General features: G+C 40.7%; 1 protein-coding gene across 1 annotated transcript in view; it reads left to right on the forward strand.

Annotated features, from left to right (window-relative positions):
* The first annotated feature begins 4,671 nt into the window (after positions 1–4,671).
* LOC124595721 (E3 SUMO-protein ligase RanBP2) overlaps positions 4,672–23,899 on the forward strand; it is a 294,537-nt gene continuing 275,309 nt past the window's right edge. The window contains exon 1 of the mRNA XM_047134587.1: positions 4,672–4,786. Within this exon, the coding sequence (XP_046990543.1) occupies positions 4,715–4,786 (72 nt within the window). The 5' untranslated portion in view covers positions 4,672–4,714. The remainder of the gene's footprint in view (positions 4,787–23,899) is intronic.

Raw genomic sequence — 23,899 nt, forward strand, 5'->3', positions numbered from 1 at the left:
AAAAACTTGAGAACTTGGTGTTATACAAAATGGGAGCAAAAGAACAGTATTACATATTAATGGGCACTGGTTAAGAGAAGAAGAGTTAAAACTGTATATTCCATCATGCTTTAATTTAATTACAAGTTACTGCAAACCCAATGAACGTTACAGGCATTCCGTCAATATATATAAGTGATAATCTAGGGTTAAGATATACTGTGCTTGACTTACGTTAGGGACTAGCATGTTAAAGGTATTCTTGAATCAATCATCATGGTACTACCAACACTGTTTCTATATGCCAGTCATCCAGTAGTGATGACAAGCAATTTGTAGAGTGTTTAGACAAACATATTCTCTCTATATAAAAATATACCAAACACAAGACAGTAATTTTAGGAGATTCAAATTTTGAGGTAAGGAAAACGACCCCCAAAAATGCTGATTTGCCTAACTTGTTAATCTCATAACATATTCTGTCTAAATTACAGTCCCACAATATAATTTTCTTGTCTTGGCAATTTTATTAAAAATGTGCATAAAGATGGTTTTGAATTGTCACCACTTAATGTCGACTATCTGACTGATCATAAAGATATATGAGTAAAACTTGCAACTAATGAGCCAAAGGGGGACTCTGGACCAACTCGGTATGTGAGGTTGTTAAATGATAAAATTATAAATAACTTCAGAAATAAGCTAACGTTATTAACTGGACTATATTTATGCTTCTGACAATGTTGGGGATGCTTGCAACAGGTTTGTTAACACTTTATCTGAAATTTTCGGTTCCTCCTATCCAATGGTTACCAATCAAAACAAAAATAAAGCAAAAAGCCAGCAAGCATGGCCAAACAACTCTACATAGTTGGTTCACACCACATTTAAGAAAGCTAAGTTTAATTGTTTTGATATGCCATGATAAGGTGAAAAATGCTAGTGTTGACAAAGGAGGATACATTAGGTATGATAAAAGTAGAATTAGGTATAGATAGTCATTGTGTAAATGTTACAAATGATGTCAATGTGAGTCCAGATGAATTTAGCCTCTTTTTTATCAATGCTACAAACCAGAATTCTTCATCTCCTCATAAGAAGCATTCGAAATCTAATTCACAATCTACCTGTATAAACCAATTGTTACACAACTTTGCTGATACCTTGTCAACCTGTAATTGGAGAAAAGTGGAAGTATTTAACGTCATTAAATCAGTAGCAAAATTTTGTGGCACTAGTTCAGAAGATGTTTATGGCCTTTCAAATTTTGTGATTAAAAAATAATCAACTTGATATCATTTTTACACGCTCATAAACGGGATGTTTGTCAATGGTATTTTGCCCAAATGTCTAAAAAAGACAGTAGTCATTCCATTACTCAATAAGGGTGATAAATTCTGCACTAATAATATCGTCAAATTTTGCTGATACCTTTTTTTTCAAAAATAATTCAATATTGTATGCAAAACAGAATTTGCATGCATTTGTCAAGAAACAATATATTAACTAACTCTCAATACAGTTTTAGGTCCCAGTTATCAACAATTAAAGCTGTTGAAACTGTCGTTTCTATTGTGTAATCTTCTTTTGAATCCAAATTATCTGCTGAAAGCACACACATGGACTTGAGCAAGGCATTTGAATCAGTAAATCACACAATGTTCCTGGGAAAATTTATGGTTTTATGTCATTAAGGATCTGGAACTCTCCTCCATTAAATCATATGTCAGTAACAGAAAACAAACTGCAAGCTACAATGGTCAAAAGTGACAGTTACTGAATGTCTCTAGAGGTGTGCTCCAAAGATCAGCACTTGGGCCACTGCTGTTTACAATATTTGTAAATGACATGCCAAGCAGTATGCCATTCAAACCTCTGCTTCACACACATGATACAACTTTCACCAAGTCAGGGAAGGACGTAAATAAACTGAAGGAGTAAAGTAAGGACTTCCTTAGATTATCCAATAAGTGGTTTGAAGCCAAAGAGTTAGCCATTAGCAATGAAAAGACTAAATATTTCTTTCAGCTTACCCGATGCTGATGTTGAGTTCACTTCTGCAAAACTTATTGGCATTACATACATGCCTAATTAACCTGGGAGAGCCACACAGACTATATATCTCATAAGCTTTCACGAGTTATCTTTCTACTGAAAAAACTACATACTTCTGTTTCTCAAAACCTGTTGATTAATTCCTATTATGCGTTCTGTCGGTGCCATATAAGTTCTGGTATTCTTCTATGGGGTAATTTTCCAGGGACCAAAAATTTTTATTTGCCAGAAGAAAGCCATCAGGAGTATTTCTGGAACTACCAAATGTAACATATCAGGTAGGCCTTATTTCAAAGAATAACAGATAACGACAGTCCATTCATAATAATGACACTCTTAAATTTTAAAGATAGTACTACCTACAACTAAAGATAGCTATGAATACATTGGAATGAGACTTTTCAAGACATTAGCTGTGGAGACACATGGTGTCTCTCTTAATACTTTTAAAAGTAAGACTAAAAAATGGCTGAAAAACCAAGCTTTTTACACTCTCAAAGAATTTGAAAACTTGTGAAAAGTAGACCTGATTTACTAAACAACTCATAGGATTGTTCATTTGTACCTGTTCACATGTTTTTTCTTGGTTTTTCTGGTATGCTATTCTACATATGGAATGAATATGCAAGTACTAAATAATGTTCATATCATATTTTACTATATTTTACAGAGGGACGTGTTGTGTATGCCCTCTTTTCTTTCATTACGTGAAACCTATTAAGTAACTGAACAATCTTTAATTACGTATTTAACTGTTAACCTTGCAGATAATTTTTTTTGTATTCATTGTATTGTTTTATTATGTATTTTCTTTTACAATATGATGTGTTGGTTCTGTATGATACCATGGTTATATTTCTTAATATATCAATCATGCTTTATAAAAGCTCTTGTAAATTAATCATGACGACACCAATTGCATGCAAATACTTAAAAGATGGATGAATAAATGAGTTAAATGTCTTCCATGAGAGCATTTCATCATGACTCAATGTTAGAAATGTAATATTTCCCACATCAGAATGTAACCTCTAGGAAGGTTATGATTGAGAAACTGACCACTTTGTACTTTGTCGGACATAAAGAGTCAAACTGACAGATGTAGTAGTAGCAGTTGTTGTAGTAGCTTTCTTCACCTGTAGATCTCTTTTTACAAGAATACGGGATTGTCAAAGTATTTATAAATTTAGATCAATTTAAATAAGCTAATTCGTATACACATATATTTACAGACATCTAATTAGAGGCAATCACTAGATTTACTCCTGGTATACAATACTTTTTTACAAATAACTTATTAAATAATGTAATGCCACACTGTTCACTCGTATCTCACTATCAGTCACTGCACACACTATACACACATTGTTTCATAACACTTCACTCACTGCATACACACTGATCTCTTGGCCATTTTCTGTACTGCAACTTCCCATGTGCTATCCTGAAAAACTGAGTCAGTATCCCTCCATAATGAGTGAGATGTTGACCTCAGAAAGAGGAAGACCTGTTAGTATTGTGCTGTGCATAGCTTGCGGTAAGTATTCCAGAAAGGAAAAAGATGGGAAAAACATAAAGTGAAGCTGTTATGTGGAACGTTGGATATTTTATAATCATTATTATTATTACTTATTTGTATAAAATTTTTTATCAAACCCATACTCTGTTTTAGCTAAGTAATTCTTCAACATATAGAATGTATTGCATAACAGATGCTTTTTAGCTGCCTTTTTAAATAAGTATTTTGGCATTACATTAGAATGTAATGTTGTATAATACATCATTTACTTCTTAAGTTTAAGTTTAATTACAATATCTACACTAGTGACTTATAAAACAACTTTGGGGCTATGCAGTATTCTCAGTGATAAATCATTGCTATAATTGATATTTAATTGGTATTTAATCCCGAGTAATAACAGAAGTTTTAAGTGGGCTACATGGAGATTTATTTTCTGATAATTTGATTAACTACCACATGAGTGAGAATGCAACAAACTGTATAAGGCTTTTTTGGTCTTATTATGTAACTGATATGCTATTACTTACGACATGTGCTCTCAAAATTCATTGCCTAATAGGCATAATAGACAGATAATTTCTCTGTTTCACCTTATTATTGGGTTAAATCCGTGTGGGATTTCGATATCACATCATTACTTTTTTTGTAATTTATGGCGTATGAACACAACTAGTAAATATCTTGGCAAGCAATTCTGAAATAAAACCGTATTTATATATTTGTTTTGTAATAGGTAATGTTCTTTGGTTTTATTTCTGTTACAATATCTTTAATAATCTTATAAAATAGTTTTATTAACTGATAATATCAGTTCTCCGCTTCAGAGTAGCATTATCTACGTTTTAGATAACCAGAAAATTTTGTAATACTGATAATAATGCGATGATGAGCGGGTTCTCTCGGTGCCCTTTATGACCATTGGTAAAACTGTGTCGATAGCTACATGGGTGATCGTTGATTGTAGTTGAAGTTCTGCACTCAATTATATTAAAAGGTCGATAGTGTTCTGCCGGCTCAACGGGCTTATCTTTGAGTGGTATTTCGAAGTCAGTGTAACGGATATATACGCAGTTATGCTGAATTTGTAGTGTGTTGTTTTTGTACGCTTTTATTTTAAATATATTTGAACTGCTAAGAGTTTTTTTTAAAGAACTAACCATGTTCCGTTCCAAGAGGGATGTGGATCGTCATGTGCAAGAGATTCTTCGGAAGTTAACTAGTGAGAAAGAGGTAAGTGCGGCACAATGTTTTCTGCCTTTGTGAGTGACGTTAAATAAATATGAAGTTGCTTGCCCGCAAAATATGAAGTTGCTTGCCCGCAGACCATTTCGTTTTAATCAGAGTTCTTTGGTTGTCATGTTATATTGTTTTTTTCTTTTTGCATTTTAGTGGCTATCAACTTCATTTAATTGCTCTTTCATAGCTGCTCTGTAACTTTCTTGCAATGTAGTTTCTGGTGTTGATTATAATCCTGACAAGGCAAATAATGTAGTTTCATTTCTTTCGCTGATTTCATTATTCCCTCGTTTTGTTAATTTTTGGCTTAAAATTGATTTAGTGGTTAGTTATCAAGGTGTAACTAATTTATAGTGGAAGTCGTGTACTTGATTTGATGGATAATGTGGAATAGCCAGTTGTATAATATGACGCAATGTAGTCGATGTCGGAATGAGTTCCTTTATATAAACAGAGGTGTGCATGAATAATAGCCGAGAAGCAGATTTCCAGTTAATACATTATTTATTGGACTAGTATTAGTACAAGCATTAGGCCTGATTAACTCATTTTATGGTTATCCCTGTATTAAAGTTGTCATGGTGTGGTGCCTAATTGGGAAGTCTAAAAATCATGTGATCTGGGGTTTAAGCTTCAGACTCCAAGATTATTTTTCCTTCGCTTGTAATCGCAGAGGAAGAATTTGTGTGAAAAATGCCCAAGTCCACTGTTTCGATTCATATCAATATGTAGCCCTCCACTGTAACTATTGTAGAAAAGTGCTGTATTGTTCAAATCAGCATTGGGGGTGACACAGCTTCACTTTAATATGTTCACTACCGTAATGAAATGCCACTGCCGAATCCTACGTCATGTCACAGTTCTTCGTACTTGTCCCAGTATAAACTTTAAGTGAAATACATGTTAAGTAATTATTTTTCTCGTTCAATATCCACAACAGTAAAATGATTTTTAATGAAGTGACTGGCACATTTGAAAAATGTACGGGTTCGTTAGATAGTTGATACTTTGATGAATAAATAAATGATGCCCTGAAAATAACTCATATTAAATTACATGCTGAAACTGTGTACTAAGTAGATCTTAAGTACGTTGCACGAGTAAGATCATTAAAAGCTCTTTAGAAAGAATTGCTGGTTCTTAAATTGTGACTCCAGCATCTGTAATTTGTTTTGCGGGTAGAGTAATCAATTTTTATAATGATGTTTACATCAGAACAATATAAGATTTTGGATAACAGACCCCCCCCCCCCCCCCCCACACACACACACACACACACTCGTTTTATTTTAAAAAAGCTGATATGTTTTAATTACAGTGGTGTTTAGGTTGTGAGCAGTTCTTAATGGCGGGCTTTATCAAGGAACAATATTCTCTCTTCCTGCAATTTGATAAAGAAGTTTGCGTGACAGATTTATGGATTGGTGAGGTAGCGTGACGATTTGATTGTCTTTTTTCATTAGTGTGACCTTTGTGACATTACCGTTTGTCTGTAGACACACGTTGAACGAGTGTGCAAGCATTGTGTGGTGACATCTTACTTTAATCATAGCCTGTTACAAGTCCACTAATTTTATTCCTCCAAGTAGAAGTGAATGATTGAAGACATATCCATTGTTAAAATACCACCCAGTGGAAAATGTATGGCACGTATACTGGTTAAGAAGTTGAGTCGTAGGCACACACGTTCAAGAACTGCGCCTGCCGCCCTCATCAATTTTTGTGAATGTCTACTGAACATAATTTAGTGTGGATTAGACATTCGCAATTACTATCGTTAAAATGATAAAATAAACTGATCGTTAAAATGATAAAATAAACTGATTTCTCATGTAAGATATGTGTAAACCACCCGATGGTGTGGTGGTATCTGGAACATTGCTTGAAAACAACCCAGGCTATTTATTATTCACAGACCGTTTGTATGTGACTTCCCGTGGTAGTGTTATGTATGCATTGTTGCTGCAGCAACCCTATGTCCACACATGTATGGTTGGTTGAATCACAGGCAGCTGCCAGGGGATAAAATAACCCTTCCTCCTCCTCTCCCCACTCCTCCCCCCTTAAAAAGAGATGAAGTAGCCAGCTGTTAGACTGTTGCAGGCATGAAGCAGTGGACTGTGGCAACAGGGTGTTGGCAGCCACTAAGAGCCCGGGCTCACCCACTGATGGCTGGCAGTGGGAGACAGAGTTCACGTCTGCTGAAGAAGTAGCTGAACTGACGGGCCATCTTTAGCTTATGATAGGAAGAAATCGGCCAACGATGGCAGCCAGAGATGTACTGGCAGGGCATCTGCGGCCAATGGGAGACGAGCTGTACCACCGCTGGCTAGTGGAGAAACAAAGCTACTGGCCGTAGTTGTGACCGCTCCAGGAGTGGCAGCAGAGAAGATGTCTTCGCAGGTGCCAGACCTAACACCAGTTCGGCATAAAAAGGGATTTTTTTGTCATCTGTGGAAGCAGTGCCTGCTGCAGCTTCTGTTGCTGCTCATGGAGGTGTAGCTACTTCTTCCAGCATTGCGTGTTTGTGACTGGAGGGAGAGAGATGTTGCTTAGTAGGTGCACAGTTATCATAGTACTGTACTCCTGTTGAGGTGAAATATGACAACACACTTGCAGTCTTACAAAGCATTGGTTGGCAGTAAACCGCTCAAAGGCTAACAGCAGTCAGTCCTGGGTAGTTTTGAGGGGGTGTCCAGCGAGGCAGGCTCCCTGGATAATTGGAGACAATATCTTGAAGTGGGACCATGTGATGGCCTGCGACAAGTTGGAGAGTGAGCAGAGGAAGTTGATCAAGGCAGTGTGGAGGCGACACCTGACGAAATGAAAGTTGTGTGATTGATTCTTGATCAACTTGCTGAGATACATAGTGAGTGCAAACTAAGTGTAGTGTCGTGGAATGTTTGGGTGGTGTTCTAATTACCCGCCTGGCAAAGAGTATACGGGTATGTATGCTGCAAGCATGTGATCTCGTGCGTGTTAGGAGGTGCCTAGAATCACAGCACTGTATACTGCGTCAGACTTACCGCCAGCAGTGAGGCTGGGACCATGTGATGATGCCGTGGTGGCAGCTGGAAGTTTGGTCGTAAACAACCCAGGCTTCTAATGTTACTGATAACAGCGTCTACACAATCTCCTGTGGCAGTGTAGTCTGCCGAATGTTGCTGTAGCATCCTATGGTCCATTCCTATACAGTTAGTTGTATCACAGCCAACACTTGGGGTTCAATAATGGGCAATTCCATGTCAAATCAACAAGTGCTACAACCTGACCCTCTCAGATTTAAAAAAAATTAAGTATGCATATATTACTCATAAATCAGGACACAAATTAATTTTTTCACATTTTTCTGACGAAAAGTTACCGAGTAATAGACCTTCAAGAGTTGAACAGATGACAAATTTTTGACTCGCGAAACAATGTTGTTTCCTTTACAACTCATGTTCTAATTAAGCTAGAACGATAAAATATATTTCATTGGAAAACTCTTTAAGAGCTTTTATATGACACCAAACATCATGAATTTAATATATATGCATACATTGTTTATAAAAAAAAATTATTGAATTTACTGAATTTTGAAAAACTGTATTTTTAAAATTCTCAAAAAAAATATGTGAAAGATACACTTTACATCTACATATTCTGAAAGTTTCAACTTAGGATGAGCATGGGTTCACTATCAAAAGCAATTTTACGTTAAGGGTGGTGCTTTAAAAATTCGTAAAAACTAATTTATTTTAGATATTAGGCCTACTTCTCACCAGCTGTATGTTGTTGTAAAATGTGGAAATTAAAAATAACTTATAATTGACAAAAGCACATATGTTTCATGCTTCTGTAATTAATAAATACAAAATGAAAACTTTTAAAAAAATCACAGAAAGATGAATATCTGAGATAAGACCTAAATTCAGTTAGTAATTACGGGTCAACGGAAGCGTCCGATTCCACCCGTCTACTTTGAGCCATGGCGTAAGTGTGTTATGATTTGTGAAGTCATTAAGGAGCGGAGTTTGAGTTGGTTGTCTTTGTAGATGTCGTCTTGTTGTGTTTGATGGCACCCTGTGTGTGTGTGTGTGTGTGTGTGTGTGTGTGTGTGTGTGTGTGTGTGTGTGTGTGTTTGGTTTTGTTTTCGTAGTTGTAGTTGCTGATTTTTCACGTGTCAATAGCTATGGTTGACTTATATATATCAAGGGAAATGACCGATTCTAATTTTCGTAGTTTCATGTGTAGGTATTGGTGTTTTGGTATTGTCAGCTGTGGTCAAGGGCATTGTCTGATTCCAATTTCCGTGTTGTCAGCTGCGATTGATCTGGGCAAGGGAAGTGTCAGATTCCTGTAGATTTTGTAATTTTTTTGTTCGTCATTTTTTGTGTTTTGGGATCGTGTGTTTTTTTACTGTTATATTTAGCTTGTCCCCTCCCTAGAACCCCCCGTTTCCCGCGGTTGTCCCATTAGTTTGATTGTATTTTAGGGGATGTTACAGTCTTATTTATACGTATTTTTGTGTTTGTTGCAGTGTGTATATAGTGACATCATTGGCGCCATATTGGAGACGCTTAGAATAGCCATTTCTGCCATATTGATGACGTCATGGTTCAAAGCAGACGGGTGGAATCGGACATTTCCGTAATTCCGTAATTACCATTATTTACAAACAGGCGTCCTGTTAGTGCACTTCTTCATACTTCGAACTAATCAGTCTGTTGCACATAAACATTTCTGCACTGGATAACTTATATGTTCGCCCTGTAGCAGTTTGAGGGTTCACGATTACCACCACTTTCTTACTGCTTATGGAAAGAATGTCTGGATGACTCGGAAATGTGAAAGATGATGACGTTCCATGTGGATGTAAGAAACTAACTGTGATTTCATCCTTCTGATTTTTTTTCAAGTACACAGGTTAACCACCAGTGTCCATTATAATCACAAACAAAATATCCTTTTATGTCTCTGAACGGTATTGTATCACTGTCAGAAACTGTCACCAGTTCAATTTTAATATCATCAGAGTTTGAATACACTTTTGTTATTATTTTGTCCTTGCTAAAAGGAATAAGTGTGAAGTTTTTGTGTCCCTACAATTTTGCAGCATTTCTCAAATCTCTCCATAAGTTTCATTTCTTCATTTTTGTGATCTTCTTTAGTAGCATACTTGAAGTTCATTCCTTCTATGCTATCCTTAGCAAACATAAAGTTGTTTTGGTGTCATTATTTGATCACTGTATGGCCATTGCAGACTTGCTCGAGCTGCAAGTCGTTTAACTGTTCCACCAACACCATCATTAGCTCCCTTCCCATGTGAGGTGGCTGAAAAATGCCATTCAACTTCAGTTTGGAAATCATCTTCATGATGGCACAGGTTGATAAAGTTCTTCCAATTTTTATAATGAGCTGCTGCTCCATCAGAAAAATAATATATTTTTCTTGGTTTTCTACCGAATTTAACAGTCAGGAAGTCCATCAAGTACGATTGGAACAAATGCACAGCAACAGTGTCATGTGTTAGGCATTCTGATATGATTACAAGAATTGTGCGCTCGAGTTTGTTCCCATCCTTGTTAATAAGCAACAATGGGATGACTCGTTGCTTGCATGTTTGTCCAGTGATAGCCTTGAACTTCGTACTGGATGACAAAGGAGTAATTATCAGAAAAGTCACAGATCGCTAAGACCTCGCCTTCTTTAAGTTCATTTCTCAGTCCCTTTTGGAAGGTTGATTGTTGACTAGCAACAAATGAATATCGTGTAAGCGATTTTAACTTATCAAAATGAACAATCAATAAAGTTGTCAGATTTTATGATTGTTTCTAGAGATGTGTGATCAACGGAAACCCATTGCTGATAAGTTATATTATCAATATCATTAGTATTCAACGAATCTTGTAAATATGTCTTAAATGTTTCTGGGCCAGGGCAGAATTTACATTCGCCAAAATGACAACCAGGTAATGACAGATTACATACAACTCTTGAAATGCAGTCTTTGTAAGTTTTTATTGGATTACCTTCATCCTTTGTCAGCTGAGGAATGTTACATCCAGTCAGCATGAGTTTGAAGTTTTGATGGGTAGTACACACACAGACACTGTGTGTACCACTACTTCCAGCTAAAACACAATTTTTGGGATGTAGGTCTGTAAACTTTGAAAATCCAATGTGGAGCTCTGGATGGTTGTCTTTAAAGTTCGCATAAATTTCTTTCAATTTACTTAAAACTATCTGTTTTTGTACTTTCAGTTTTTCTCCGTTACCTCTCACAAGCACAAAATCTTTTTTCCCGGGCATTGCCCTGCTTATCTCATCAGAACAAGAAAAGTTTCTAACAAAATCAGCAGTTGTTTGATCAAGAGTCTTGCCAGGTTTTGGGTTTGGTGAAGACAAAATTTCCTTGGCCTTCACCAAATCTTTTGCTCTTCGAGCCATGTAATTTGTTATGGAGCTTCTTAACATTCCAGCTTTTAGGTAAAATGGTAAGAATTTCCATCTGTTTACTTCGAGATGTACATGTACGAAATTCATCTTTTAGCTGATTGATCATCTCAGATTCTGCATGATCATGTACCTCTTCTTTTTGTGGAAGGAAGCAATAATACCTTTGTTGGAATTGTTGAAGTTAATTTAATTAGTTTTTCCTTAGGATATTTTGCTTCATACAGTCGTTTCTTCTTAATTGGCGATTCACCAACGGACTGCAAAGAAGCATTCAACCTTTCTAAGGCCTCACTTGCTGCAATTTTTCTTGTTTCACCACAGAATAAAGTAGATCATCATTTTCTGTGCTAGACGTATCACAAATTTCTACTCGTTAAATTATTTTACGGCAGTTGTCACATATTTTTTGATTTAAAGTTAAGAGAGGTTTTCTTGGTATCATCCATTGTGAAACAGGCTGTAAGTTTTTCTTGTGGTTATTGTGGGCATTTTTATTAAATGGATTACAGCACAAAGCTGATATTTTAGGCACTTTATATTTCTCAAGTGAACAAACTAATTAAAAAAAAAAAATGGCTTTGAAGTTGAATGCCCCAGCTTTCTATATTCAATACTACACAATATTACTTCTCTATCCTTTCACTTCCTGTAATAAAAAAATTTCATTATGTTAATAGTATGCAAACATTAACTGGCTGTAGGCATACAAACATAGACTCTTGTGAGGTTTGTACAAAAGTACCTTTAAACTAGATTCAAAACACATTTCAGAGTTAATCACATAATTTCACTACAGCTGCTTCACAACAAAAGAATGTGTGGGTCACTTTCAACAATAGGTGAAAATTGTTGACAATATTAACCACAAATGAAATACTGAATAGATTGCAGATAGTAACACCAAGGAATCATTTTATATATAATCCCTAGATTTGTTGTGGTAGACCACCACATAAAAAAAAAAAAAATTTGCGTGATTTTGAGACTCAGTTGACAAGTACCGGTATGTAAGATTTAATATGCAAACTTGGTGTTTGTCAGTTACGCATCCAGCGAACTTCAGCTACTTTGAGATGTTTGAAGATATTATTGTAAAGTACACTATTGGCCATTAAAATTGCTACACAAAGAAGAAATGCAGATGATAAATGGGTATTCATTGGACAAATATATTACACTAGAACTGGCATGTGATTAAATTTTCATGCAATTTGGGTGCATAGATCGTGAGAAATCAGTATCCAGAACAACCCCCTCTGGCCGTAGTAACGGCCTTGATACGCCTGGGCGTTGAGTCAAACAGAGCTTGGATGTCGTGTACAGGTATAGCTGCCCATGCAGCTTCAACACGATGCCACAGTTCATCAAGAGTAGTGACTGGCGTATTGTGACGAGCCAGTTGCTCGGCCACCATTGACCAGACGTTTTCAATTGGTGAGAGATCTGGAGAATGTGCTGGCCAGGGCAGCGGTCGAACATTTTCTGTATCGAGGAAGGTCCGTACAGGACCTGCAACATGCGGTCGTACATTATCCTGCTGAAATGTAGGGTTTCGCTGGAATCAAATGAAGGGTAGAGCCACGGGTCGTAACACATCTGAAATGTAACGTCCACTGTTCAAAGTGCCGTCAATACGAACAAGAGGTGACAGAGACGTGTAACCAATGGCACCCCATACCATCGTGCCGGGTGATACACCCGTATGTTGTTGTTGTGGTCTTCAGTCCTGAGACTGGTTTGATGCAGCTCTCCATGCTACTCTATCCTGTGCAAGCTTCTTCATCTCCCAGTACCTATTGCAACCTACATCCTTCTGAATCTGCTTAGTGTATTCATCTCTTGGTCTCCCTCTACGATTTTTACCCTCCACGCTGCCCTCCAATGCTAAATTTGTGATCCCTTGATGCCTCAAAACATGTCCTACCAACCGATCCCTTCTTCTAGTCAAGTTGTGCCACAAACTTCTCTTCTCCCCAATCCTATTCAATACCCCCGCATTAGTTATGTGATCTACCCACCTTATCTTCAGCATTCTTCTGTAGCACCACATTTCGAAAGCTTCTATTCTCTTCTTGTCCAAACTATTTATCGTCCATGTTTCACTTCCATACATGGCTACACTCCATACAAATACTTTCAGAAACGACTTCCTGACACTTAAATCTATACTCGATGTTAACAAATTACTCTTCTTCAGAAACGCTTTCCTTGCCATTGCCAGTCTACATTTTATATCCTCTCTACTTCGACCATCATCAGTTATTTTACTCCCTAAATAGCAAAACTCCTTTACTACTTTAAGTGTCTCATTTCCTAATCTAATCCCCTCAGCATCACCCGATTTAATTTGACTACATTCCATTATCCTCGTTTTGCTTTTGTTGATGTTCATCTTATATCCTCCTTTCAAGACACTGTCCATTCCGTTCAACTGCTCTTCCAAGTCCTTTGCTGTCTCTGACAGAATTACAATGTCATCGGCGAACCTCAACGTTTTTATTTCTTCTCCATGGATTTTAATACCTACTTGGAATTTTTCTTTTGTTTCCTTTACTGCTTGCTCAATATACAGATTGAATAACATCGGGGAGAGGCTACAACCCTGTCTCACTCCTTTCCCAACCACTGCTTCCCTTTCATGCCCCTCGACTCTTATAACTGCCATCTGGTTTCTGTACAAATTGTAAATAGCCTTTCGCTCCCTGTATTTTACCCCTGCCACCTTCAGAATTTGAAAGAGAGTATTCCAGTTAACGTTGTCAAAAGCTTTCTCTAAGTCTACAAATGCTAGAAACGTAGGTTTGCCTTTTCTTAATCTTTCTTCTAAGATAAGTCGTAAGGTTAGTATTGCCTCATGTGTTCCAACATTTCTACGGAATCCAAACTGATCTTCCCCGAGGTCCGCTTCTACCAGTTTTCCATTCGTCTGTAAAGAATTCGCGTTAGTATTTTGCAGCTGTGACTTATTAAACTGATAGTTCGGTAATTTTCACATCTGTCAACCCCTGCTTTCTTTGGGATTGGAATTATTATATTCTTCTTGAAGTCTGTGGGTATTTCGCCTGTCTCATACATCTTGCTCACCAGATAGTATAGTTTTGTCATGACTGACTCTCCCAAGGCCATCAGTAGTTCTAATGGAATGTTGTCTACTCCCGGGGCCTTGTTTCGACTCAGGTCTTTCAGTGCTCTGTCAAACTCTTCACGCAGTATCTTATCTCCCATTTCATCTTCATCTACATCCTCTTCCATTTCCATAATATTGTCCTCAAGTACATCGCCCTTGTATAAACCCTTTATATACTCCTTCCACCTTTCTGCCTTCCCTTCTTTGCTTAGAACTGGGTTGCCATCTGAGCTCTTGATATTCATACAAGTGGTTCTCTTTTCTCCAAACGTCTCTTTAATTTTCCTGTAGGCAGTATCTATCTTACCCCTAGTGAGACAAGCCTCTACATCCTTACATTTGTCCTCTAGCCATCCCTGCTTAGCCATTTTGCGCTTCCTGTCGATCTCATTTTTGACGTTTGTATTCCTTTTTGCCTGCTTCATTTACTGCATTTTTATATTTTCTCCTTTCATCAATTAAATTCAATATTTCTTCTGTTACCCAAGGAGTTCTACTAGCCCTCGTCTTTTTACCTACTTGATCCTCTGCTGCCTTCACTACTTCATCCCTCAGAGCTACCCATTCTTCTTCTACTGTATTTCTTTCCCCCATTCCTGTCAATTGTTGTCTTATGCTCTCCCTGAAACTCTGTACAACCTCTGGTTCTTTCAGTTTATCCAGGTCCCATCTCCTTAAATTCCTGCCTTTTTGCAGTTTCTTCAGTTTCAATCTGCAGTTCATAACCAATAGATTGTGGTCAGAATCCACATCTGCCCCTGGAAATGTCTTACAATTTAAAACCTGGTTCCTAAATCTCTGTCTTACCATTATGTAATCTATCTGATACCTTTTAGTATCTCCAGGATTCTGCCAGGTATACAACCTTCTTTTATGATTCTTGAACCAAGTGCTAGCTATGATTAAGTTATGCTCTGTGCAAAATTCTACAAGGCGGCTTCCTCTTTCATTTCTTCCCCCCAATCCATATTCACCTACTATGTTTCTTTCTCTCCCTTTTCCTACTGACGAATTCCAGTCACCCATGACTATTAAATTTTCCTCTCCCTTCACTACCTGAATAATTTCTTTTATCTCGTCATACATTTCATCAATTTCTTCATCATCTGCAGAGCTAGTTGGCATATAAACTTGTACTACTGTAGTAGGCATGGGCTTTGTGTCTATCTTGGCCACAATAATGCCTTCACTATGCTGTTTGTAGTAGCTAACCCGCACTCCTATATTTTTATTCATTATTAAATCTACTCCTGCATTACCCCTATTTGATTTTCTATTTATAACCCTGTAATCACCCGATCAGAAGTCTTGTTCCTCCTGCCACCGAACTTCACTAATTCCCACTATATCTAACTTTAACCTATCCATTTCCCTTTTTAAATTTTCTAACCTACCTGCCCGATTAAGGGATCTGACATTCCACGCTCCGATCCGTAGAATGCCAGTTTTCTTTCTCCTGATAACGACGTGCTGTTGAGTAGTCCCCGCCCGGAGATCCGAATGGGGGACTATTTTACCTCCGGAATATTTTACCCAAGAGGACGCCATCATCATTTAATCATACACTAAAGCTGCATGTCCTCGGGATAAATTACGGCTGTAGTTTCCCCTTGCTTTCAGCCGTTCGCAGTACCAGCACAGCAAGGCCGTTTTGGTTAATGTTACAAGGCCAGATCAGTCCATAATCCAGACTGTTGCCCCTGCAACTACTGAAAAGGCTGCTGCCCCTCTTCAGGAACCACATGTTTGTCTGGCCTCTCAACAGATACCCCTCCGTTGTGGTTGCACCTACGGTACGGCCATCTCTATCGCTGAGGCACGCAAGCCTCCCCACCAACGGCAAGGTCCATGGTTCATGGCGATGACGAATACACGCTTTCAATGTGCGTTCACCGCGATGTCGCCAAACACAGATGCGATCATCATGATGCTGTAAACAGAACCTGGATTCATCCGAAAAAATGAAGTTTTGCCATTTGTGCATCCAGGTTTGTCGTTGAGTACACCATCACAGGTGCTCCTGTCTGCAATGCAGCATCAAGGGTAACCGCAGCCATGGTCTCTGAGCTGATAGCCCAAGCTGCTGCAAAGGTCGTCGAACTGTTTGTGCAGATGGTTGTTGTCTTGCAAACGTCCCCGTCTGTCGTCTCGGGGATCGAGACGTGGCTGCACGATGCGTTACAGCCATGCGGATAAGATGCCTGTCATCTCGACTGCTAGTGAGACGAGGCCATTGGGATCCAGCACGGCATTCCGTATTACCCTCCTGAACTCAGCGATTCCATATTCTGCCAACAGTCACTGGATCTTGACTGATGCGAGCAGCAATGTTGCGATACGATAAACCACAATCTCGATAGGCTACAATCCGACCTTTATCAAAGTCGGAAACGTGATGGTACGCATTTCTCCTCCATACACTAGACCTTGCAACAACGTTTCACCAGGCAACACTGGTCAATTGCTGTTTGTGTATGAGAAATGGGATGGAAACTTTCCTCATGTCAGCACGTTGTAGGTGTCACCACCGGCACCAACCTTGTGTGAATGCTCTGAAAAGCTAATCATTTGCATATCACAGCATCATCTTCGTGTCAGTTAAATTTCGCGTCTGCAGCATGTCATCTTCGTGGTGTAGCAATTTTAATGGCCAATACTGTATTTAGGGTAAAATGTCCTAGTTTATTTGAGTTTTATCTTTACATCTGGTTATGTTTTCAGTCCTAATCTCTATTTTGAAAATGCATAATATATTCAGTTCTGCACATCTGGAGGTGCCACGCCAATGACATGTAATGTGGCAAGGAAATAATAAATAGGGTGATAACTTAAAAAATATAGGTGCCTATGGGAATTTAAACAGGGAAAACCACCATAGTTCGGCTACATTTGTGCTTTGAAACATTGCAAATCGTGGGGGGAGAGAGAGAGACAGTAACTAAATAAGGTGAGATAGGGAATAATGTTTTGGTGTAACTGATTGTTACGAAAGTAAATCTTCATTGCTAGAAAATGTGCTGTAAGAATATTATGTGGCGTGTACCTGTAGTCATCCTGTAGGCACCTCTTCAAGGAATTGGGCATCTTAGCTGTACCATAACAATATATACATTCGCTGATAAAATTTGTCATAAATATTCTCCCCCTGTGGGCCCAGGGGTTAGAAAAGGCTCGAGGTATTCCTGCCTGTTGTAAGAGGCGACTAAAGGGAGTCCTGCACCTTTCGGCCTTTATGTGATGGTCTCCTGTAGGGTTTGACCTCCATTTTTCAAAATTTTCCCCCCAAGACCGAGCCAATTGGGGAAGGGCACCTTACATGGTGCATTGTGTCGATTGTGCATTGATATCATTAGCCCAGTTTCTCATTGTGGCATTGCAGTCCTGCTCATCCTCCATCTCTTGAGCAAGGACACCTTCCTGGGTGCATTTTCCTCCACCCACTATGCAGTGTCGTTTTCTGCGCCGCTGATGAACATCGAGTTCTGTGCACCTCATATCCAGCATGGTAGCCAGTCCGTTGTGGTGGGGCTGCCATGTACCCTGTAGGTTGTAGCCCCCTGACTAAACCTCTGCTGATGTCTGCACCATTAATTCCCCACATATGCCAAGAAGTAGCTGCCCATCACCCTGGGGCATCAGGACTCCCAGCAATGACTATCTTGCCAGGTGGCCTTTGCTGCAGCTGGGTGGTGTCCGTGGGGAAGGCCCCTGGTCGGAGTGGGTGGCATCAGGGCGGATAACACGGGATGAAGCGTACCACATCATCACTTGCTGGTGATCAAATGCCAGCAGTCTTTAAGCGTTCCAAGTCTCCGTACAATGAAAGGAAGTATGATCCTAAATCATTCCCCTCCATGGCCACACCATGGTAGGAACGCCAGGCTAAGGATGGCAGCAAACCTTTTTCTCCCTGGTACCTTGTATGTACGAGAGCTAGTGGGGACTTCTTTGTCTCAATGAAGCCTCAGTTTTTTGTAGATCATTTAGATGACAAGTTTGGGGGAGGTGGAGGGCTTGCCCAAAATGCGGTCAGGGTCAGTCTTGATAAAAATTGCATCCTCTGCCCGGTCACGGGCATTACTCCCTTGTGACAAGCTGGGGGATGTTTCCAATACAATAACCCCTCATAAGCACTTAATATGGTCCAGGGTATTATATTCCACAGGGACCTCGTTTTGCAGTCAGACGAAGAGCTGCGCACCAACTTAAAGCGACGAGGAGTTCATTTCGTCCTGCGCAAACATTGGGGTCCGAGGGATAATCAGGTTGCCACCAGTGCCTTCATCTTGGCCTTTGAGGGCGATACATTACCCAAGAAGGTCAAGGCGATGGTCTACTACTGTGATGTCAAGCCGTATATCCCTCCCCCAATGCGGTGCATTAACTGCTGGAAGTTTGGCCGTATGTCTTCCCGCTGTACTTCCAGCATCGCATGTTGACATTGTGGATGTCCATCCCATCCCAATACTCCATGTGCCCTGCCTCCCATCTGTGGAGAGAATCATTCCCCTTGCTCACCAGGCTGCAGTATTTTACAGTGAGAAAGGAAAATTATGAAATACAAGACCCTGGACCGACTGACCTACACTGAGGCTAAGAGGAAATTTGAGAGCCTACTTATTGTGGCTATGAAGTCCTCTTGCCGCCGCTATGAGAACAGTTGTAGTCCCATCAGTTCCGCGAGTTCCAGTCGGCTCTCAGATCTGGAAGACTATACCTGCCCCCTTCACTTCTCTCCCTGTTGCTCCCGCACCACCTACCTTGGGAGCACTGTCCCCACCAACCATCAGGGATACCATCCCCACTACTTAGCCAGAGAAGAATTGGTCTTCTTCGGCTCTTGCTAGGAAGGGGTCATGTGGGTCACTACCTTCCCAGGTTTCTGCTAGTGGGGAAGATGACACCCACTAGTGGCTGAAGTGCTCAAAAGCAGCTGGTCGTAGTGCTTAAAGATCATCCTCAATCCCAGAGACTGAATCAGTGAAGCCCTCCCAGTCAGAGAAACCCAAGGATCAATGAGAGAAATCCAGAAAGAAGACCCCCAGGACAATGGGAATTACAGTGGCACCCACATCACTGCTGCTTACCAGCTCTGTGTCTGATGATGTGATGATTCTGGCTTCCGCTGAGGACCTAGATCTTGCCTGACCCTCAGACACAATGGATATAGCCTGTTCAGGAAGTAAGTCAGTGGCAGTAGGTTACCTTGAGGCATAACCTGCCTCCTTGCACACTTAATGTTTTCCCAGCCTCATGACAATATCATCCTGCAGTGGAATTGCAGTGCTATGGCAACTCCTAAGCTTTACACGGTGCCCTTCAGGAAACCTGGTTCCCGGAAATTTGGACCCCTGTACTCCGCAGCTATAGGGGATATTACAAGAACCCTAGTGATTATAATAGTGTGTCATGTGGAGTTTGTGTGTACGTCCTAAACTCAGTATGCCGTGAACCTGTGCCCCTTCAAACACCTCTTGGAGCTGTGGCTGTCAGGATAAGGACGACACCGGAAATAACTCCTGCAACATATATCTTCCTCCAAATGGTGCAGTACTCCTGAACGCATTGGCTGCAGTGATTGATCAACTCTCTAAACCTTTCCTACATTTGGAAGATTTTAACGCTCGTATCCCCTTGTGGGGTGGCACCGTGCTTACTGGCTGAGGCAGAAATGTCGAAACCTTACTTTCTCAGTTCAGTCTGTCTCTTAAATGCAGGTACCCCCACACATTTCAGTGTGGCACACGCACATATTTGGCTGTTGATCTCTTGGTTTGCAGTCTTCGTCTTCTCCCACATATCAACTGTCACTGTCACCATTGACTCTCCCACACATGGTAACATCGATGTGGTGGTTGAGCAGGTAACTACAATGATCGTTTCTGTGGCGGAAAACGTGATCCCTCATTTTTTGGGTGCTCCAGCGAAACACAGTCCCTTGGTGGTTGCCGGAAGTCGCTGAGGCAATTAAGGAGAGTCGGCGACCTCTATAGCGGCCCCCTTCCCTGGAGCACCTCATAGCCTTTAAACGGCTCCACTCCATCGTTCGCAAGCTTACCAAAAGACGGAAACAGGAGTGTTGGGAGAGATATGTCTCTACCATTGGGTGCCATATGTCACCTTCCCAAGTCTGGGCAAAGATCAAATGAAATTTTGGGTACCATATCCCAACAAGTGTTCCCAGTGTTAACATAAATGGTGTGTTATCTACTGGCGCAAAAATGATTGCTGAGTACTATGCTCACGCCTCTGTGTCGGAGAATTACCCCCCCCCACCCCCAGCCTTGTGCACTCTCAAACGGCAGATGGCAGGAAAAGTCCTCTCGTCTTTTTTTATGTACAAAAAGCGTATGACACCACCTGGCGACATTGTATCTGTGCCTCATTATGAGTGGGGTTTCAGAGTCCCGCTCCCGATTTTTATCCAGAATTTCCTGTTGCTTCGTACTTTCCATGTCCCAAGTTGGTGCCTCCCATAGTTCCCCCCCCATATCCAGGAGAATGGGATCCCACAGTGCTCTGTAATGAGTGTATCTATATTTAGCAGCCATTAACGGTCTAGCAGCAGCTGTAGGGCCGACTGTTTCACCCTCTCTGTATGCAGACTGACTTCTGCATTTCGTGCTGTTCCATCTGTATTGGTGTTGTTGAGCAGCACATACTGGGAGCCATCCACAAGGTGCAGTCATGGGCTCTAGCCCACGGCTTCTATTTTTCAGCCACAGAGTCATGTGTTACGCACTTGTCAGCATTGTACCATTCATCCAAAACCAGAACTTTATCTTAATGACAATCCACTCACTGTAGTGGAGGCACATCAAGTCTTAGGACTGGTTTTCGACGCCCGATTGACTTGGCTTCCTCACCTTCGTCAACTTAAGCGGAAGTTCTGGCAGCACCTCAATGTCCTTCACTGCCTGAGCAACACCAACTGGAGTGCAGATCGCTCTACGCTGCTGCAACTCTACAGAGCCATTTTTCAATCCCGCCTTGACTATGGGAGCGTAGATTATGGTTAGGCTGCGTTCTCAGCATTGCGTGTACTTGACCCAGTGCACCACCATGGCATTCGACTAGTGACGGGAGCTTTTAGGACGACTCTGGTGACCAGCATGCTGGCGGAGGCTGGAGTCCCTCCATTGCGTGTCAGGCATACGCAACTGCTCGCCAGCTACGTCGCACACGTTCATAGTTCTCCTGTGCTTCCGAATTACTGTCTCCTTTTCCCACTCAAGGTGATTCATCTCCCACATCGGCAGCCCAAGTCAGGGCTTACAAATGCAGTTCGTGTCCGATCCCTTCTATCTGAACTGGAGCCCTTGCCTTTACCACCTATACCCAGGGTCCATTCGCTTGCACCTCGATGGTTAACACCTAGGCCGCAGCTTCGCCTGGACCTTTCACATGGCCCAAAGGATTCAGTTCATCCTGTGGCTCTCCGCTGTCACTTCCTCTTGATTCTTGACATGTACTGAGGCCATGAAGTGGCTTACACCGACGGCTCGATGGCTAATGGTCACGTCAGCTTCGCATATATCCATGGAGGACATACTGAGCAGCATTCTTTGCCCGATGGCTGCCGTATTTTCACTGCAGAGCTGGTGGCTATATCTTGTGCTCTTGAGCACATCCGTTCGTGCCTTAGGGAGTTGTTTCTTCTGTGTAATAACTCCTTGATCAGCCTACAAGCTATCGACCCTCGTCATCCTTTGATAGCGACCATCCAGGAGTCCATCTATATCCTGGAATGGTCCGGTCATTCAGTGGTGCTTGTGTGAACCCCAGGACACGTCGGCATCCCAGGCAATGAACTTGCCGACAGGCTGGCCAAACAGGCTACACAGAAACTGCTTATGGAGATCGGCATTGCAGTTACTGACCTGCGTTCATTTTTACGCTGCCAGGTTTTTCAGCTTTGGGAGATGGAATGGCATAGTCTCAGTACGCTCAACAAACTGCATGCCATTAAGGAGACCACGAATGTGTGGCAATCCTCCATGCGGGCCTCTCGCAGGGACACTGTGGTTCTCTGCCGGCTTCGCATTGGCCACGTTTGGGCCACACACTGCTGCCTCCTGCAACATGAAGACCCACCTCGGTATCGATGTGGCGCACGGCTGACTGTGGCCCGTATTCTGGTGCACTGGCCCACTTTGACTGCCCGTTGACTAAATCTTCGGTTACTGGACTCGTTGCCACTAATTTTATCTGACAACTCATCATCTCCTGATTTAATTTTACATTTTATTCGTGAGGGTGGGTTTTATCATTTGATCTAAATTTTAGGGCATGTCCTTTGTCCCTCTGTATTCTCTACCTTAGTGCTTTTAGGGTGGAGATTTTAATGTGTTGTAGAGTGGCTGGCTTCTCGTTTTTATTCTCATGGTCTGCCAGCCGAGGTAATCTGATTTGTGGTTTTAATCTCTTCTACCTGTTTTTTGCAGTTCTGTGATTATCTTCTCCCCTTTTATCCATTTCAAGTGTTTGTTGCCCTTCCGTCGTTCTTGTGGTTTTTGCTTTCTCTCCATTTTGTGTTGTCAGCATTGTTTGTTGTATTCTCACCCTTGTGGTGTTGTTTTATTTGGAACAAGGGACTGATGATCTAGCAGTTTGGTCCCTTCCCCCCTCTTTTAAACCAACCAGCCAACCAACCATAAATAGTCGCAATTTGACAATAGTTGTATTCACACCTACAACTCTAGAGGAAAAAATGACCTTTATTAGCTATCATTAAAGCTGTCAGTTGCTCAGAGATGTGATCAGTACGCATTTGTTTAAGAAGTTCAGCATTTTGGCTACTGCTTTAGAGTATATCTATTCCTTCATGAGTTTTGTTGTAAGTAATATGCTCAGTTAAAGGGAACAGTTATGTACATAATTACAATGCTAGAAGAGCAAATGACTATCAGTACACCACATTAACATTGTCTATAGCACAAAAATGGGTGCACAATGCTGCAACAAAACTTTCTGATCATTTACCCAGTTATATAAAAACTAGAAAACAAATTGCAGAAATTTCTCCTTACTCACTAATTTTAAGTATACCTGTTCTGTAGCCACATTTACAAGTTAGTCTGTGATGTTAATGTGAAACTGACACACTCCGCTGGAGAGAATTGACATAAATCCATAATAGTACGGGGGTGGAGATCTCGTCTGAACAGCTCGTTGTAAGGTATCCCAAATATGCTCAATAATGTTCATGTCTGGGGAGTTTGGTGATCAGCGGAAGTGTTCAAACTCAGAAGAGTGTTCCTAGAGCCACACTGTACTAGCAGTTCGGGATGCGTGGGGTGTTGGATTGTCATGCTGGACCTGCCCAAGTCTGTCGGGATGCACAGTGAACATGAATGGATGCAAGTATGTGTCACCTATCAGTCATATCTAGACGTATCAGGTGTCCCATATCACTCAAACTGCACGCACCGCACACCATTACAGAGCCTCCTACCAGTTTGAACAGTCTTCTGCTGACATGCAGGGTCCATGGATTCATGAGGTTGTCTCCATACCCATCCATCTGCTTAATACAATTT

This window comes from Schistocerca americana, chromosome 2 (genome assembly GCF_021461395.2).
Source record: "Schistocerca americana isolate TAMUIC-IGC-003095 chromosome 2, iqSchAmer2.1, whole genome shotgun sequence".
NCBI lineage: Eukaryota > Metazoa > Arthropoda > Insecta > Orthoptera > Acrididae > Schistocerca > Schistocerca americana.